The following is a 19,780-nucleotide window of genomic DNA, read 5'->3' as shown; positions in this document are numbered from 1 at the left end:
GATACGATGCACCCACACAACACAACACTACTCCCCCACGCATACACACCGACCTTCCCAATATATATCCTTTTGAGACCGACTTTTCCGGTTACCGATGTTATTCGTCCACGTGTCCCCACCTGCCATTACACCCTGTCTCCTTCATCTTTTCTTTTTCTCTTTCTTTCCATCTTCGCACACCCTTCACTCACGCCTTTTATTCTTTCACAAAATTAATTAAGGGACTTTAGTCTCTTTAATTATCATTATTTTCGCTTTAAGAAACTATTCATTTTCCCAAATCATCATCATGAATAAACGTTAAGAAATGGAATTAATTATTCGACAAATGAATACACTTTTATCACACCTCTTCAAATATCTTTAATACTTATTCAAGTTTTTATTTTATTTTAAATAAGATTCATTATGTTATATTATTGTTAAACAATTCAAGTTACATTTTTACAAATTTTATTTTAATTATAAAAAAAAACTTTCACTTTTATAATTTTTTATTTGCACTTTATCTTTTATAAATTTAAAAAATTAATTTAATTATTATAATTAAATATTAATTTAGTTAAAAATAATATTTTTTTTATTTGTAAAATTTATTTGGTACTTTAAGTAATGTTACTTATTTGAGAATAATTTATTTTTAAACAAACACTCAAGAATCATTAAACACAATTTTTCTTATTGATTAAAATTTATTAGAAAATACCAAATTTGAGTCTTATATCTTATTTAAAAACTCTCTCCTAATATTATAATTTTTAATAAATTTTAAATGATAAAAATAATTGTGTTAAAAATTTTGTTGATAACTTTTAACTATTTCAATAATTTTGGTTTCTTGTAGGCATGATGCATGAATGGGGATGATATAGGAGCGAAATTCATAGGCGTGAATGCAGCGAGTGCACATGTAGGCGCGTGGGTGAACTGTTCTTTTTCTCCATAACTTAATTCACACGTCGGTTACCACCTTTTTCTATTTTCTTAATCGCGGCAAGTGCGCGTTATGAGAAGTATAAATGGTGTCCCACTCTTGCATTCTGAGAAACAAACTCATCTCTTTGCTTTTGGCAGTGCCACCTAAGTAAGTTATTATACACTCACACTTCCCTTTGATCATGGCAGAGGAGCCCCAGAACAAGTATGAGACCTCTCAGCCCAGTGAGGTTGAGGTCAACGATCGTGGTGTTTTTGACTTTCTCGGTAAGAAAAAGGAAGAAGACAAGCCTCAGGAGGAGGTCATCGTGACCGAGTTTGAGAACAAGGTGACAGTGTCAGGGGAAGCTGACAAGAAACAAGAGGAGGGAGAGAAGAAACCCAGCCTCTTAGAGAAGCTTCACCGATCTGACAGCAGCTCTAGCTCTGTACGTTTCTTTTTTTGCATGTAAAAATATATATAGCTCGTTCATCATTGATCATATTCATAACTTAACTTATCTATCATATTTAACTCTTTTATATAAGTATTGTCAAGATCTACTAAATTTACTGTTTAAACTTAACCAGTAGTTTTGATCAGTATGACTTTTGAAGTTTTGAATTCGAGTTATATATAGATTGTTTTGTTAAATATTTGGTTGGAATTTTGCAAATTATGATGGTGTTTTATTGTTAAAATGTTGTGTGTTTTTGATCGGTGTATATGGTGATGATGTTTGCAGTCAAGTGAGGAGGAAGGAGAAGATGGAGAGAAAAAGAAGAAAAAGAAGAAGGAAAAGAAAGGGTTGAAGGAGAAGATTGAGGAGAAAATAGGGGGTGATCATCACAAGGAGGAGGACACAAGTGTTCCAGTTGAGAAAGTTGAGGTTGTTGATGCCCCACACCCTGAGGAAAAGAAGGGATTCCTCGAGAAGATTAAGGAAAAGCTACCAGGACAGAAGAAAGAGGAAGCAACACCTCCTCCACCTGTTGCTGCATCATCAGATCATGGTGAGGGTGCTCATCATCATGAAGGAGAGGCAAAGGAGAAGAAAGGTATCTTAGAGAAGATAAAGGAGAAGCTTCCAGGCTATCACCCCAAGACAGAGGAAGAAAAGGAAAAGGAAAAGGAGAGTGGTGCTCACTGAGATTGAGACAAAGCCTTTTTTGTTGGTTGGACTTGGAGATGATTGTGGTGTGCTTTGTTTTCATTTCAATATGACAGTGTTGTGGGTGGGTTTCTTTGTGTTTCTTGATGCATATTTTAATTATTATTGTGTATGGAGTATCTCTTTGAATATACAAAAAAGTTTCTGTAGGGTTCCTATTCTTTTATCTTTTCCATAATTTTGTTTGAAGAAAAAAAAAGTGTTGAAAGAAAATGAATGGAATAATGTATTTTATTTGTGTTTTAGGTTTTATTTTTAAATGATTGTCATCTATACACCCTAATAATTGGGTTGTAGCTAAACTCAACCATGGTCCGTATGATTAGCTGAATAAAGTGATTCGGAATAAACATTATGATCGGAATTTATTGAAATAAAATTGAGTACTAATACTATTTTATCCTATGCTTTCTATTCATAAATAATTTAAAGAATTAACGTGTGTAGTTTAAGAGATGAAAAAGCTTGTGTCAAATATCATGACATATAAACACATAAATGTTCTTTTCTCAAGTAATAAAAAATTATCAATAAATGAATCCCCTTACCGTGGAATGGATCGCTTACACTATTTTAGCTAAGATCCTGGATTTCCGTTCTAGGGCATTCGATTTGGGCAATAATTTATTCTGCCACGCCCACACCATACATGTACCATACCCCACTACAAAGACCTAAGAAATGATGAATGTTGACCATTTGTTGTTGATGGGTAGGCTATAGTACTAACTGCTCATTTGTTAGGATAGGATTCTTTCATACTTCAATTATTTCCTGGCCCCCTGGTAGGGTATGTAACCTTTTATCTTTTAGGCTTTGTTTAGGCTTTGTTTGGATTTGAAGATGGAAAAGGAGGAGTGGAAAAGGAAAGATTTGAAGGGAAAGTGAGTGGAAAGTGAGGTTGTTTGGATTAAGGGAAAGTGAGTGGAAAGTGTAGAGAAAGTTTGTGAAAATTTGTGAGTGAATTGATTGATGTGATAGATAAAAATAAATTTTTTAATTGATAATTGTGTAAGATTACTATTTTGCCCTTAGATTAAAAAAAAGTTTATAATTATTATAATTAAAATATAAATATATAAATTTTAACTTAAAAAATAAATGTAAAATATTAATTTAAAAATAATTTTATTTAAATATTTGCTTTAAAATAGATAAAAATTAAAAATTTAATAGATGAATATATAATTTATACTTTTATGCTTGAATTAAAAATGAGTATAATATTATTTATTGTAAATAATAATAATTACAATAAAATTATATTAATAAGTATAATTTATTAAAAATAATAATAAATAATAATAAGAATAATAATAAATATTAGAAAAATAATAAGGATTATAATAAATAATAATAATACTAATTATAATAAATAATAATAATATTAATAATAATGAAAATAAATTATAATTAATCCATTGTCACTTCGGACCCCAAAACGGTGCGTTTTGGCTCACCACGAAAGCTGTTTCCGCCGCGCAGGAAGTCGTGCGGTGCTCGTTGCCGCAGAGCATTCTTAAGAACCCCGACATGGCCCGCGGAATAAGCGTGACCGTGAGTCATGTGCGTAAAAATAAAAGCGTGCCTACGGTGGCTAGAATTGGCAGGGACGGAGAAAGATAGGGGAGAAGGAGAAGTTTGAACTGTGCGCGTGCACCATGGTGTGGAACCAGGCACGTTCGATGAAAAAGTGGGTGATGTACCACGCGTGGCTGGGCGTGCAACGGTGGTTTATCTACGATAACAACAGCGACGATGAGATTGATGACGTGGCGTGAGAGCTTGATTCTAAAGGGTACAATATTACGAGAGTGGTGTGGCCTTGGATTAAAAGCCAAGAAGCGGGGTTTTCCCATTGTGGATTGAAAGCGAAGGAGGAATGCAAGTGGGTGGGGTTCTTCGACGTGGACGAGATTTTCTACCTTGGCGAGTGGAAAAAGAATGCTCTGAGATCAATTGTGGAGAATTTCTCGGCGTCGAAATCCGTTGCTGAGTTAAGGACAGGGTGTCATAACTTCCGTCGTCGGCATAATCGATTATGCAAGCCACATAATCGATTATGGACTTGCATAATTGATTATGTTCTCAGCATAATCGATTATGCAAGCTCATAATCGATTATGTGGCATGCATAATCGATTATGCTTCGTTCCTCTGCTGCATGGCACAGTCTCTGCATGTATGGAGTAGGGGTATTATGGAATTTTCTCAAATCTTAAGTGGCTTTCATCTCTTTTCTTCGCAAAAATGCGAAGACGCCCAACGCCCCTTCTCCCTCTTTTCTTCGCCTTTCTTTCCTCGTAAATCAGTAGAAACAAACGTGAAATTTCCTCGCCTTTCGTTCGTCGTGAACAGTAAATCAATAGAAACAAACACTACCTTAGTCGCAATGGCTATTAACAAGTTAATTAAGATCCTAACTAGTGAAGGAATTCAAACCGAACCGCTCGTGATTTTAATCTTTGAATCCAACGAGTTTTTTACTCAAAAGCGAACCAAACACACCAGCAAACTCCCCCAATGTTTCACATACTAGATTTAAGTTTGATTAAATTTTATCAAGATACTAAAATATAAATATTACATGATTAAAAATATAATTATTTTACAGCATTAATATATAAGATATTTGACACTAAAAGTTTTTAGTCTATTTAAATACTAGTTAAAAATGTTTTGGAAAATTTATATATTAAAAATAAATAGTATTTTTCTGGTAGATAAGTTATAAAAAAAAAAAAAAGTTTTTAAACATATTAAAAATGAAGCTCAGGAATATACTATGCCGCGGAATGCAGTCAAGGATTTGCCTCACCAAAATGAAAGAATTACTACACAGGTTCAAAGCTATGAACTCCCACTGCTTTGTTTTAAAAGTATCGGTCATCCTCCCCATCTAGCAATGAGAAGGAGAAAGGGTGGAACTTGTAACCATTACCCTCATAGAACTTGTTTTGGTAATCCACCTGGTGAAATCTTAGGATAAATCGCGAGTGATCTTTTTTTAATGATCTAGAATTAATAGGATTTAAGTTTTTCTGAAGTGGAACTATAATTTTTCTCGATACATCCTCTCATCTTCATGGTATATGTATCAATGATAAATGACTCATTTAGAATAGATCTAAATGACTCTGATGCCATTTTAAAATAATAAATTTGAACTTAACTCAATCCTACTAAACCTTCACTTAAATATTATGGAACTTGAGTTCAAAGTTTCCGTGCCAAGCAACACCCCAACGGTGGTAAAAGCGCGAATAATAAAACCAACTCTAAGGATGATCACATTGGTGTACCTGTCACATCAGGGAGAGAAATTCAGATTGATTTGAGGGAACAAAGAGTGACGGTTGAGAATGAACCATGAACCTGATGAGATTATTCAGAAAATCTTACATAAATAGTAGTTAATCGTCCTTGAGAGTTGAAAAACAGGTGGGAAAACTCCAACTATAAAAGCCAAAGTTTTAAAGTTCAAACAACTGGTTTCTGTGTTATAGATATCCTATATCTATAATATCCCAACATCCTGAACAATTTCTCGTGATTCAATCATGAATCGAATGCTCACTATTCCTATCTTCCTTATATATAATGAGTTGAAAGCAAGAAAATTTAAATAGCAATTCATAAACTTGGCATACCCCTATGCCATAATGAGAACCTTCTCGTAGAACACACTTGATAATTCTGAATGAGCGAGACAAGAATAATGCCCCACTTACTTGCTATATAGGCAGCCCAAAAACATTTTTTTTATTATTTGCAAAAGCTGCTGTTTTGTAATATTGAGCATACTATTATGAATGAGTTTGTGAGAAGAATTAGAGATTATAGAGACATGCCTAGCAGCCTAAGAGCCCATAGACGAAAGTAAGAAGCTGTATCAGAGACTGCTCCAAGCACAAATTCTATGGTGTGTATGAGTTGATGCACAAAGACTTAACTGAATTCAAATTCCTCGTGACCATGGGAATCATGATTAGACTCCACTAGCAAGCTCTCTTCTGTGCTTTGAAGTGGAATGTAGGATTCACCCCGGTGCCTCTGAGGTAACAAACTATCGGAACTAAACCAAAGACAAAAGTTTATTGTAGGAACGAACAGAGAGCTCAATCAAAGTTCAAAAGAAAGCATACATGTTCATGTTGCTTCTTCGGAATAAAAGGTTTTGGGATCAGCATCCAGGGTACAGACACCACAACTAGAAGTAAAAACACTTGCTGGTAGGAACCCAACAAAGAATGTCAGCTATAATCATATTGAAATTAGCCAAAAAATGAGGGGAAAGTGAACAAACCTGCAGAATTTTCTGACCAACAAAGAGTTGGTCTTCATCCAATCATCTGTAGGACTCAGGAACATGTAGATCATTATATGGTACAAATCAGCTGGAGAACCAGTGCACCACTTAACCATAATGAGAGCAGATAGATAACCAAATAGACTGTTGAGAAAGATCATCTGGGGAATAAATTGGAACCTGAAACGTGAAAGATTGAAACAACAAAATCAAGCCACGGAGAACCCCCTTCTCACCATATCTGAAAAATTGGGTGCCTCACACACCCAAACAAATCATTATGAATAACTCCAAAATTTTCACCACACTAACCTCTCACCTCCATTGATTCCGGTCATGCAGCCCTCACCTCTGCCATCGCTAAACTTGCAGAAAAGATTGTAACTTTAACATTTTCGCCTTATTCTGTCCAACCTCAACTCGCTGCAATTTATTCATCAAAACCATATTTCCTATTGCTTGGCGGAAGCCAAACTCTTCAACCTACTACCTCCCATTTACCCATTTTGCCACATAACTACCACACTCAACACATCCACCTGCCCAAATCACAATCATTCATTCCTTTATCAAACACAACTGGTACATCACCTTGTGTTGCTGCCATAGCGCAAAAGGATCCAACGGAGCAGAAGCAGCAAGCAAAGAGGCAAATATTTCAAAGGAAAGTAGGGAACCTCATGTATCTAAGCCTAGCCCATTTGTTAAACTTTTGATTTCTCAAAGGCTACACCACAACACTTTGTCTGCTACATCACTTGTTGGGCAGTTGCCTTGGTCTCTTCTCGCTCCAAGAAAATTGTACCCAACCTGCTTCTCCACACCCCAAATTCACCGTTAGATCCCACCATACTCTCACCATAGAAGCCACCTCCATATCCTTGTTGAGCAACTGGAAGTTTTACAAATGAAGATTGATCAACAACGCTGTTTGGATGACACACGGTATGCTTCTTGGCAAAATATGCTTAACAACTTTGCTTCCCAAACCTAAGTCTTTGTTCACCGAACTGTAGAACACTGGTATCAGCAGTAGCTACAATATCACCAATACTACCAACAATACCATGGACAAGCTCCATACCAACAATACTACCAGCAATACCTAGGACATGATCCATACCAACAACAATATCAACATTACTACACATATCAATAGTATATAATTTTGCACTACCAGTAGGCCTATTGTCGGCCCCAACCTCAATCTCAAATTCATCCTTATCCTTACGCCCAAGTTCAACCCCATTTTGTCCAACCCCAACCCCAACAACAACATATTCCAATATCAGTTGTTCAACAAAAAATTCAAAAGCTCCAACTTTTTTATCAACCAACTACCCTCACAGAACACACACCCTTTTCAAAGCCCTATATCCTGTTTAAAATGAGCACACATGATGAGAAAAATTTTGGTCCCAAAACTCTGCAGAAGGCCCCCCTTAAATGGTTTACTTTGTTTGAAGATGCATTGCTCCATCTCTCGCACGTTCCCCAACCCAATCCCCATCCAAAATTTTCTATTTGCTAAACTTTTGGTTTCCCATAACCCATTTCCCCTAGCCTGGTTGTTGTGCAGTCAAAATCAGCCCTACGCTTTACCAAGACAGTTGTCACTTTGTTGTCCAATAATTCCAATTTTGTATTGGATTTCCCATGCTCCATTACTCGTAAATTCCCATCTTTGACCAACACCTCACTGCATCCACTCCAAGACATAATGTTAACTACAAATTTTTTAAGCCTCAAACTTTCTTAAATAGATATTTTTTTCATCGGTTCAAATTTATCTTAGAACCTTGAGGACAAGGTTCTATGTGGAGTCATCCGTAATGTTAGCATGGGCTTTAGGTCCAAAAGAAAGAAAATTAAATGGCATAAAGACTTTATAGGTCGGTCTGAGAATATTAGGATATATTTGTATTTAGTATTATGTTATTTTATATTCCTTAAAATACTATGATGACACTTGTAGGGTCATCCTTAGTATTATTGGGTTATAAATTTGTATTCCCTTTAACCTATGAGAGGAATGAAAAAAATATGAATGCTAGTTTTATCTTCTCTGTAGCTTTTTTCATAGTAGTATTCTAGGAGTAGTGATAGTATAGCTATAAGCTTTCTATCATCTTCCCTGCTGAAAAAAAAAAGGACACTTGGATTTTCCCCAAAATAAATGATAGTTCATGTACACACAATAAATAGGCATGCATCCAAAACACCAGATAAGTTTTCACCAAGTAATATTGCTGATAACACAAACTTACCATATATTCACGCCACTTCCAAAGAATTTGGCATTGCAATAACTCATGATAATTCCAAGGTTCATTTGGGCAACCCCAAGAAGAATTGGCATTTTCATTTTTCAATGAGTTTAGAAATGGTAATTCATTAAGAGTACCATGCCATACAGGGTCCACTCCAAATGGATAAGTGCGTCGCACCTTTACCAGGCCAATTGTAGTGGCATCCCTGCATCAAAAAGAGGATTAGGTAAAAAAAAGGAAGGGGAAGAGATGGTAGCTAGATTTTCCAAAAGTATAATATTATATGTTATGTATCCAGGGATTTGATGTACCTGCAAGAAAGGTCACGACAGGCATATGCTGAAGGACCAAAGAGTTCAAATGGAACAGAAAAGAACTCATAATAGATCAAACCAGTATATATTGAGAAGATTGCCATCAACATAATTACATAACGACCACCAAAAGTCATCTCTGTGATGTCTCCAAGCTTCTGTTTTTTACCCAAATTTCATATTAAAACTTAAAAGAGACTAGAAATTTATATAATACATGGTAACAAAAACTTCTCTTCAATCATAATCTAGAGTAAGTAATGCAATAAATTACATACCACTGAACAGAAGTTAACAAGAGTAACATGAATATGAGAGGTTTTGACTATCGATCAACAAAAAATTTGATCATCTAGTGAATAACAAAAGTAAAATTTGATCATCTAGCAGTAAAAATAAACACTGTTTGGAAGGATTTTAATGCTCTTAATTTTGATGCATGGTCCCCACTGAAGAAAGCAAAAATAACCTAAATATTCTCTAGCTCATCAAGCAGCACCATACACCACTTGAAAGTTGTTCTCAATATCTTAATTATTTGCTAAAGAGTTTTATGTGGCTACAGAAAGAATAGTTATTAAATGACATATTAACCAGCATCAAGATGCTGAATGTTTTCATTGATCTATTACAATTCTAACCATGCCAAAAAAGTCAACATTAATTATCAGTTATCACCAAAATATAAATAATGTTTCTCCATACAGATTTGCCACATAGCAGAAGACAGGTACTCAAAAATAAAGATATGGAGAAAATATACTTAATTTTCCTCCCATTACAATATTTTTTTTGTTTTTTTTTTGCCTTTCATACCCATTTAAGAGAAATTTTCATAGCAAACTAATATTACCTGGCCAGAAAGTTTCTTCTCCCTGATTATGAAAAAAAGAGCTCCCAGTAGTAAACATATGTCATGTCCCCAATCACCAAACATAAAAGAAAAAAGAAATGGAAAGGTAATTATGGTATATACAGTAGGATTTGCCTCCTGATACTTAGCAACCCTGAAATGATAGTACAAAATTCATGTATTAAGAAAATTGTTCATAACAAAAAATAAGTAATTAAGTTCATAAATTATCAAGATAATCACCACATCCACTGTCTTGATAATATTAACATAACAGCAAGCCTTTGGATGCAGTGATCTCTGTCTCTTTTATGTTCAAATGTATGGTTTTTATCAACATATTTAGAAATTAGACACTTTTAATGGAGAAAATGTTCATTTAATTTTAACTACTGCATATTTAAATTGAATGTATGGCAATATAGATTTTACATTTCTAAATAATAAATTTATGAATTTATCTATAGGTTTTCAAATCTGGTTCAGATAGTAAAGATTTTATATTTTCTGGAATTCATTTGATTACAGCATAATATTTCTGACTATTAGAAATATTACTTTGTGGCTGCTAATCTGATTTTCAGTTTGCTTCTGTCATGTTTATTTCAACCTAGTACTTTATTGCTATATATTTCAAGGAAAAATTTGTTTGCTCATTGTTCCAACGTAGAAACACTCCTCTTGTCGTTCTTTCTCCTTGATCTTCTAAGTCTTCGGGGCCGACCGAATACTGTCTCCGATGGGTGGGGAGGGTACCTGCAAAGGCACTCCGACGATCAAGTAAGTATTCAATATAGAGCAAATAGTGCTTTTATATGGAATAAATCATACCTCATTTATGTCCCATCACCTGTGTATTTATAGTGACATACTTGGGCCTGGTGGGCCTTATGTCTTGGGAGATGGGTAATGTCTTAATTAGTCTTATCCTTCTTAATTAGACGTGGTAATCATTGTATAATAGATATCTTAATCTGCCATGTGTCCTCCATGAGTTGACCTTCTCTTGAGTCTTCGGTTAAGCTATTGGCCGAAGGGGTATTTGGCCAAGGTTGAGGCCGAAGGGGTATTCGGCCAACCTTGAGACTTGAGTCTTCGACCAAGCCTGAGGCCGAAAGGGTATTCGGCTGAGCTTGAGGCCGAAGGGGTATTCGGCTAAGCTTGAGGCCGAAGGGGTGCTTGTGATTATTTGTTCTTGTCCACTTTAGAGTACTCTGGTATCTTTGACCGAGAAGGGGTATTCGGTCATGCTTGAGGCCGAAGGGGTATTCGTGATCATTTGTTGATGCTTTCTTGTTCAAAACCCTCGAATACCCTGGTGTTGCCTTGGCCATGACGAGGTATTCGACCAAGTTCCAAGCCGAAGGGGTAAGGTGTGTTCTTCATCGGTTTAGGTTCCCTTTTCGGCCTGGGATCAAGCTCGAAGGGGTGTTCACTAGTACACTCATGGTTTGGAAAACTACACTTAGAGTGAAAATATTGATGTGATCATACAAACAACACATATATTGCATTTATTGGGCACATATTTTTTATAAGTATACCCATATGTATACCACCCCTCCCCACAAAAAAAAAGGAGTAAACAAAAGGAAAAAGAAATAAACATCATGCTCACCCATATGAATCAATACTTTCTTGAAATGGAGTAGTAAATTTATTTGATCGAAAATAGGTAGGTGGCATCTCCCTAGTTTGCAAAACTTGGAAAATGGCACTGAGTTGGGAGTTAGAGTCAACTGGTGCCCGCTCCAATGTATCCTGGATCTGAAAAAACAACAATATTCCATGGAATCAATCATACAGTAATCACAATAAAGGAAAATATTAACTTTGTATTCATTGAAATGTCATATATTAGTATATTAATAATTGACACCACTATAATGTCAATCCGATAGACTAACAATCAATGAGAAGCTGAGAGTCATTCATAATGGAAATCAGGCATACAACGAACAAAATGTTCGGTAGAAAAAATATATAATAAATATAGCATTAAGAGAAGTATCGAGAATGCTTGTGGATTTAAGATAGCTTTGACAGTGTCTCAATATATGCAATTAGCAGTTTGGGAGAACAACATGAAATTATAAGTAAAATCATTCCACAAATCACAATCTGCTTCTCTTTCCTTCTACCAAGCACCTCCTTCTTGACCATGCAACAATTATTGATGCCAGTATTTTCCTTAAATCAATTGAACAAGGTTTTCACATGCCATAAGTCAAGGGACCCAAAACAAACACGTGCTAATAAATTGAGCTTGAAACAGAATTAGAAGGGAAGAAATGATGCGTGAGGCTCCCACCAAATGGGGTTTAGGGAGGATAGATGTGAACAGAGTTATCGCCACAAGCAAAGCATCTGCTTCCAGGATTTGACCCCGTGACCTCCAAGTCACAAGGCACTGAAGCCATCAACCTTAATGGTGCAACAAGGTTCAATCTCTACAAGATATATCTGATTGATACTCTTATAATATGATGTATTATAATATATTAGATACACACCACAAACACCTATTTATAGTAGTAGAAATTAATTAGGACATTAGTGTAGTACAACAAGACAATAGTCCAAGTCCGACCACATAAGGCTGCTGAATAACAAGACTCTTATCACGAGAATAACCCAATATTCTAACAAAATAGTTCACAACTGAAGTGGCTCAATCTGGTGAGTGAAGTAAAGCTTTCATAAATAATCGTTTAGCATTGATTAAAGATACCGATAAACATTATCTTAATTCATTTTTCCATTATAATTAAGGAAAAGACATAATTTCACTGTGTTTCTTCAGCTATTTTCTTTAACTATACATCTTGACTTGAGACTCCATAACAATCATTACATGCCTCTAAAAATGGACACTGCACTAAATCATTAAAGGAGCAGATAGATTATTGAAAGACATAGTTTGTGGTTACAGCAGAAAACAGACTGCACCTTTTGCAGAACAAGCTTATACTCCACTAGTTCACCGAAAGTGCGTTGCAACTTTTCACTGTTTGCATTGATCTGAGTTAACTCTGACTCAAGTTCAGTAAGTTTTACCAATTAAAACACAAATCTGAGGTTACTTGTACAATAAAATTTTCAAAACATGGAAAACAATATTATAAAAAAAAAAAACGTATTTATTTACCTCAAGGTCGTCAATGTTTACATCCGGCCGTGCTGAGGAACCTGTCGATGAAACACTATTCTTCAACATTTACTCCTTGAAAATTCGCAATCTTCGACCCATCTCTCCACATCTTTTTATCTTCATAAGGATCAACAATGCTCACAATCAAAATATGCAGCAAAGAGCTCAATTCTAAATTTAAGATATGTGAAAGAAATGATGAATTCCAATGATAAAATTTGCACAATCCATTCCACCATCCAGGTAATATCTATGCTTCACGAGTACAGTCAAATGATAAGAGCTTTGCAACCGAAACTAAAGTCATCCTCCAATTTCAAAAGCCAAGAACAAGAAACCGAAAAAATGTTTGTATAGAGTTGAGTTGGGTCAATTAGCTGGTAGGACATAGACGATGCTATTGCAAAATCATTTATCTTTCATTCATTTGTTATTAATCTTTAATACAAGCAGAGCAGCACGTGCATACACGATCGAGAAGCAAGCAAAAGTGCAAAAGTAGTAACTAGTAAGTAACAGCGTATAAAATTATAGACCTGAGTAGCATTGAGCTGAAAATAAGAGAGGGCAGAGCACATGAATTTGTTACTATAATTGAAGTAAGGCTAGGAAAGAGACTTGTTACTCGCATATAAAGAGGATGAAAAATTTGTTGAACACAAAAGTAAGGCTTTCTTTGCTATTGTGAAATCTCGTGTTATTCGATTCAAATTGCAGACCTTAGGCTTTATAGCCTTACAACCAAAAGCGAAAACAGAAAAAAACTGGCTCTGCAGCCACTAACTCCACGTATGAATTTGTGGGCAGTTTCCTAAACACATGGCACCATATCCCTAAATAATAGTTGACCATACTAATCAAAACAGAAAATTACATTTAACCAAAAAATAGAAACTAACGTCTAATTGCTAACATTCCCTCCCTTAAACTAGATGCAGTAGCATTTAGTTTATCTCTGAAGCTTCCAACATGCCTAACATCCTCCGCAGCTTTGAGAATTGCTCTAACTTGAGTGGCTTGGTCATAATATCAGCAACCTGAGTCTGTGAGGTACAGTAACTTAACTCGACAGTTCCTTCTTTCACTAAGTCTCTTAAAAAATGAAATTTAATGTCTATATGTTTGCTCCTCCCGTGAAACACTGGATTCTTCGATAATTGTATTGTGGAATTGTTGTCACATAGAATCAGAGTGTTCTTCTGTTCTTCAAGGCTCAGTTTCTCCAACACCCTTTGAATCCAAATACATTGACATGCACAAGAGGCAGCAGCTATATACTCAGCTTCTGTGGTGGATAGTGTGACTACTGGTTGTTTCTTTGAGGACCATGAGATTGCTCCAGAGCCAAATAAAAATACAAATCCAGAAGTACTTTTTCTATCATCTATATCCCCAGCAAAATCGCTGTCAGAATATGCTACAATCTTTGCGTTTTCCCCTTTCTTGTAGTAGATGCCTAGTTCAGTTGTTCCTTTCAAGTACCTTAATATTCTTTTGGCTGCAAACAAGTGAGATTCAGTGGGACTGGACATAAACCTACTGATCAAGCTTACTCCATACATTAAATCTGGCCGAGTTGTAGTCAAATACATAAGACTGCCAACTACTTGTTTGAACAGAGTTGCATCAACCTTGGTTCCTGCATCATTTTTTGACAATCTTGTGCCTGGAACAATTGGATTCTTGACTGCATTACAGTTTTCCATGCCAAACCGTGATAACACTTCTTGAGCATATTTCCTTTGACATATAAAGATTCCACTTGGATTCTGCATAACTTCAACACCAAGAAAGTACCTCATTTTGCCTAAATCTGACATATCAAATTCTGTCATCATGGCTCTTCTAAACTCATCACACATACTTCCATCATTTCCAGTATATATTAAGTCATCTACATAGAGACTTACAATTAAAATTTTACCTCCCTCCTGTGATTTTGTAAACAGTGTATGTTCACAAAGGCATCTATCAAATCCATTTCGAACAAAATAAGCCTCTATTTTGTTGTACCAAGCTCTCGGTGCTTGTTTAAGGCCATAAAGTGCCTTTTTCAATTTGTACACTTTCTCTTCTTCACCCTTTTCACAAAACCTTTTGGTTGCTGCACATAGATCTCCTCTTTAAGTTCTCCGTGAAGAAAGGCACTCTTCACATCTAGCTGAAACACATTCCAGCTATATTGTGCTGCTATAGCAAGTATTAAGCGAATTGTGTCAAGCCTGGCCACCGGGGCAAATACCTCTGTGTAATCCACTCCATATTGTTGCACGTACCCTTTAGCTACTAACCTGGCTTTGAACTTGTCTATTTCTCCAGTCTCTTTAAATTTGGTTTTGAAGATCCATTTGACTCCAATCGGCTTTACTCCTCTTGGTAGATCAGTCAGCTCCCAAGTCATGTTTTTCTCTATTGATTCCATCTCTTTCATCATTGCATTTCTCCACTTCTCACTCTTAATAGCTTCCTCAAATGAGATTGGATCATCCTCGGTGACCATCATTACATTATCATCTGATAGACCTTCTCCTCCTTGGTAATCTTTCATCCAAACTGGTTCTCTCCTAATCCTTCTAACCCTCCCTTCAATTGGAGTCTCATAATTAATAATATGAGAGTCATTAGGATAAGTACCAGTATCTGCAGAACTATTCTCAACATCTTCATTTTGATCCTCGGTTTCTTGAGCACTAGTACTTTCCACCACGTTTTCTTCAGACTGCTCTTCAGAATCACTCACATAGTCTTCATTATCTCCCCACTCTAGAATATCCTGTTGATGCTCTTCTGCATTTTGCTTCCAGTTCCAGCCTTTTTGTTCCTCAAAGACCACATCTTTGCTGATTAAAACCCTTTTGTTGACAGGATCAAACAATCGATATGCCTTTGATTCATCACTTACTCCTAAGAAAACACATTTCTTGCTTTTATCATCCAGTTTTACTCGATGTTGATCTGGTATATGGACATGAGCCAAACACCCAAATACTCGAAAGTAATCAACAGTAGGCTTCACTCCACTCCATGCTTCTTCGGGAGTTTTGTTTTGTATAGCTGTTGTAGGACTTCTGTTGAGAATATGAACACACCACCTTGCAGCTTCGGCCCAAAATATTTTAGGAACTTGTTTTCCAATTAGCATAGATCGCACCATGTTCATAATCGTTCTGTTCTTCCTCTCAACGACTCCATTCTGCTGAGGTGTGTAGGCTGCAGTCAACTGCCTACGTATGCCATGGCTTTTACAAAATTCACCAAATTCATTTGAAGTGAATTCACCTCCTCTATCTGTCCTCAAACATCCAATGCTTACACCAACTTCCTTTTCAACCATCACTTTGAACCTTTTAAAGAGTGAAAAGGCTTCTGATTTTTCATTCAAGAAATAAACCCAAATTTTGCGAGAAAAATCATCTATGAAACTCAAAAGATACCTCTTGTTGCTGCTTGATATTGGATTGATAGGTCCACATATGTCTGCATGCACAAGTTGAAGTTTGTTTGATGCTCTCCATAGGCTCTTCCTAGGCATAGGCTTTCGGTGTTGCTTCCCAGCCAAACAGTGTGTACAGATCTCTCTTGGAACTGTGACAGTGGGCAGTCCATTCACCATTTGTTTGGAGGAAAGTGTCTTCAAGCCACTATAGCTTAAGTGACCAAATCGGTTGTGCCAAAGTTGTGACCCTTCTTCTAGTTCCATTTGAAAACATGTTGAATTCAAGGGTGCCTTGGTAGCTGTCAGTACAAACATCCTATTTCCCTTCATATCTATTTCTAGAATCTGTCCTCTTTCAGGATGAGAGACTTTACACTTCCCGTTCTGAATTAGTATAGACAAGCCTTTCTCTTGGAGTTGTCCTATGCTTAGTAAGTTGTTCTTCAGTTCTGGAACGTAGTACACATGTGAGATTACATGTGTGACTCCATTAACATTCAACCGGACACTTCCTTTCCCCATTACAACTATTCGAGTGTCATTGCCAAGTTTTACTGCATGTCTAAAGTTCTCATCTAATTCTGAGAACCAGTCTTTGTTACCACTCATGTGGTTGCTGCATCCAGAGTCGAGAAACCATTCCTCTGTCGTTCCTTGCTTAAAATCAAGATAAGCCATGAGTAAAAGTTCATCCTCTTGATCTACCTTATCTTCCAACTCAGCATAATTTATTTTTTTCTCCCAGGTAGGACATTCATATTGAAAATGTCCAAGTTTGTGACACTTGAAACATTCAATTTCAGCTTTGTTGATTGACTGTCTCCCTCTTCCTCTGCCACGGAAAGAACCTCTTCCTCTTGCTCTTCCTCTTCCTCGTCCTCTTCCTCCCCTATCTTCATGCGTAATCTGCAGTGCCTGTTCCTCCTCTTCATGGCACACCATCCTTTGCTCATGAACTAAAAGACTACTTTGTAGTTCATCGATCGTCATAGTATCCAAATTATTGGATTCTTCAATCGAGCACACAACATAATTAAATTTCGGAATCATTGACCGCAAGATTTTTGCAGCAATAATGTTCTCTCCCATGCTTTCTCCACACACCTTCATACTTTTAGCAATTTTCAAGGTGCGAGCAAAGTATGAATTCACTGTTTCATCTTCCTTCATTTGGAGCATTTCAAATTCTCGACGCAGAGCTTGCAATTGTGCTCTTTTCACCCTTGTAGACCCTTGAAATTTTTGTTTCATAGAGTCCCAAATGTCTTTGGACGTATCATCATTGAGGATAGTATCTAAAATTTCACGATCGATGGCTTGGTATAGATAGTTCTTTATCTTCAAGTCCTTCAGTTGTTGTTCTTCCATGGCCTTGAGTTCAGCTTCCGACGCAGTTGTTTTATTTGTAACAACTGAGATCCCATGCTCTACCAAATGCCAATACTCCTTAGAGCGAAGAAAATTCTCCATGAGTTTCGCCCAATGATCATAATGCCCATCAAATCTAGGGATTGCAGGTTGCACATATTTGCTGTTGTTCGATTCTGACATGTTTGCTGCTGATCTCTTTCACTCACAGGTGCGCTCACACACTCACTCACAACTGTTTCTCTCACACTCGATAAAATTCTGGATCAGGCCCCTATGAACCAGGCTCTGATACCAATTGTTGAACACAAAAGTAAGGCTTTCTTTGCTATTGTGAAATCTCGTGTTATTCGATTCAAATTGCAGACCTTAGGCTTTATAGCCTTACAACCAAAAGCGAAAACAGAAAAAAACTGACTCTGCAGCCACTAACTCCACGTATGAATTTGTGGGCAGTTTCCTAAACACATGGCACCATATCCCTAAATAATAGTTGACCATACTAATCAAAACAGAAAATTACATTTAACCAAAAAATAGAAACTAACGTCTAATTGCTAACAAAATTCTATCACATTCAGAGAGCACCTTCAGCATTCAGTTAGCACTTGACACTAACGAACGGTGATCGAGAAAAGTTTCAATCAACTAAATAGTAGTGAGTGGATGAAAAGAAAAGTGTGATCGTGAAGAGTGAAGTAGTGATTTGAGCGGATTCGACGGGAATGATGAGGTGAACGAGTTGCATCGGCTACAAACGGAACAGATCCATCGCCGGATACCAACCACCGCGCGCAACCTCCGCCATTCTCACCACACCTTCTACTTCTCTCTATAACCTTCCACCGTTCCTTCTTTTTTTTCCCAATTACATGAAGGAGCAATTAATTAAGTAGGTACGCGGGAAAGAAAAACAATCTTCTCCTGGCTAATTTCTATTATTTGCAAAAAAATATTTACTCATTTTGTGGATGGCTAATATCTTCTTCTTATTTGATATAATAATAATAATAATAATAATAATAAATAAACAAGAATGATTACATTATATTAATTTTTCCATTTATCTCTGTATTCATGAAAATGTATTACTGTATTTTCTTTAAATGGGCCAAAATATTTTGTGTTTCTGTATTTGAATATGTAAATATGTTGCAAGTATTCATTTGTCATATATTTTTTTATGAACCCCATCATAATATTTTTAATATTTTTTAAAAAATATAATAAATATTTAATACTTTCTATATTTTAAAATACTACTACTTTTATTGTTTAATATCACAATCAAAGAATAAAAATCATAAAAGAAGAAAATAGTTATATTAAATGAATGTTAATTAAAATAGTTTTTTTTTATATTTTTTTATAAAATAAATGGAAAAATATATATTTTTTACTTTAGTAAGTGATTCTTTATCTCATCTCTTATCTTAAAAGTTTTTTTTTTAATTAAATTGTTCTTAATTCCTCTTTTTATCTATTTCTTTTCGCTGGATACAAACAAATATTAAATAATTAGATTTTGGAAAAAAAGGATCATACTTGTCTGAGTATAATAATGACCTAGCCTTTGATTATTGGTTAAATAAAATGCATAAGAATTAATATAAAATGAGATATTTATTTATTTAATAAGAATAAGAGAATAACGTGTAAGTAAAATAATTTCTAAATTAAAGAGAATAAAAAAATTAAATAAATTAATTAAGATAAAATAGAAAAAATTATAAATTTAATTATAAATTACTTTAATTAACTTATAAAATAAATTATAAATGTCTTTAAAAATTGATATATGAAAGAAATTTATTTTGATTTAACTAATTTTTAATTCAGTGAAATAAACTTATACGTTTCTTAGATATCTTAACAAAATACACTCTCAATATGATCGGAAAATTTTACAAGATTTCTAAATAGAATTGTTAGCTTAAAGAATTAGTCAAACATAAAGAACTTCACTATAACTCATCAGATGGTTCACTG

At 35.4% G+C, this 19,780-nt stretch overlaps 2 protein-coding genes across 6 annotated transcripts; one reads left to right on the top strand and one right to left on the bottom strand.

Annotated features, from left to right (window-relative positions):
* Positions 1 to 1,039: 1,039 nt before the first annotated feature.
* On the top strand, positions 1,040 to 2,335 carry LOC109802278 (phosphoprotein ECPP44). The gene is made up of 2 exons (XM_020363579.3): positions 1,040 to 1,367; positions 1,665 to 2,335. Exons 1-2 carry the CDS (start codon positions 1,122 to 1,124, stop codon positions 2,067 to 2,069), a joined length of 651 nt encoding a protein of 216 aa, XP_020219168.1. The 5' UTR covers positions 1,040 to 1,121; the 3' UTR covers positions 2,070 to 2,335.
* Positions 2,004 to 18,953, bottom strand: LOC114916117 (V-type proton ATPase subunit a2). 5 transcript variants are annotated; one of them, XR_014433589.1, is made up of 10 exons: positions 18,380 to 18,949; positions 12,985 to 13,104; positions 11,455 to 11,603; positions 9,837 to 9,990; positions 8,981 to 9,141; positions 8,667 to 8,874; positions 6,712 to 8,098; positions 6,397 to 6,579; positions 6,236 to 6,319; positions 2,004 to 6,143 (listed from the first exon to the last, which is right to left on the bottom strand). XR_014433589.1 is itself a non-coding variant. In XM_083073885.1 (8 exons), exons 4-8 carry the CDS (start codon positions 11,520 to 11,522, stop codon positions 5,369 to 5,371), a joined length of 615 nt encoding a protein of 204 aa, XP_082930011.1. In that variant the 5' UTR covers positions 11,523 to 11,603; positions 12,786 to 12,868; positions 12,985 to 13,104; positions 18,380 to 18,953; the 3' UTR covers positions 2,004 to 5,368. The 5 variants fall into 5 exon arrangements, 2 of the variants coding, with proteins under 2 accessions (XP_082930011.1, XP_082930010.1); XR_014433587.1 differs by having other exon boundaries at positions 2,004 to 6,319; XR_014433588.1 differs by having other exon boundaries at positions 2,004 to 6,319; positions 6,719 to 8,098.
* Between the last annotated feature and the right edge of the window lie 827 nt (positions 18,954 to 19,780).

The sequence above is a fragment of the Cajanus cajan genome, chromosome 4 (assembly GCF_000230855.2).
Source record: "Cajanus cajan strain Asha chromosome 4, NIPB_CcT2T_4, whole genome shotgun sequence".
Classification (NCBI taxonomy): Eukaryota; Viridiplantae; Streptophyta; class Magnoliopsida; order Fabales; family Fabaceae; genus Cajanus; species Cajanus cajan.
The sequence above is the reverse complement of the archived record's forward strand: the minus strand, read 5'-3'. Positions and strand labels throughout refer to the sequence as shown.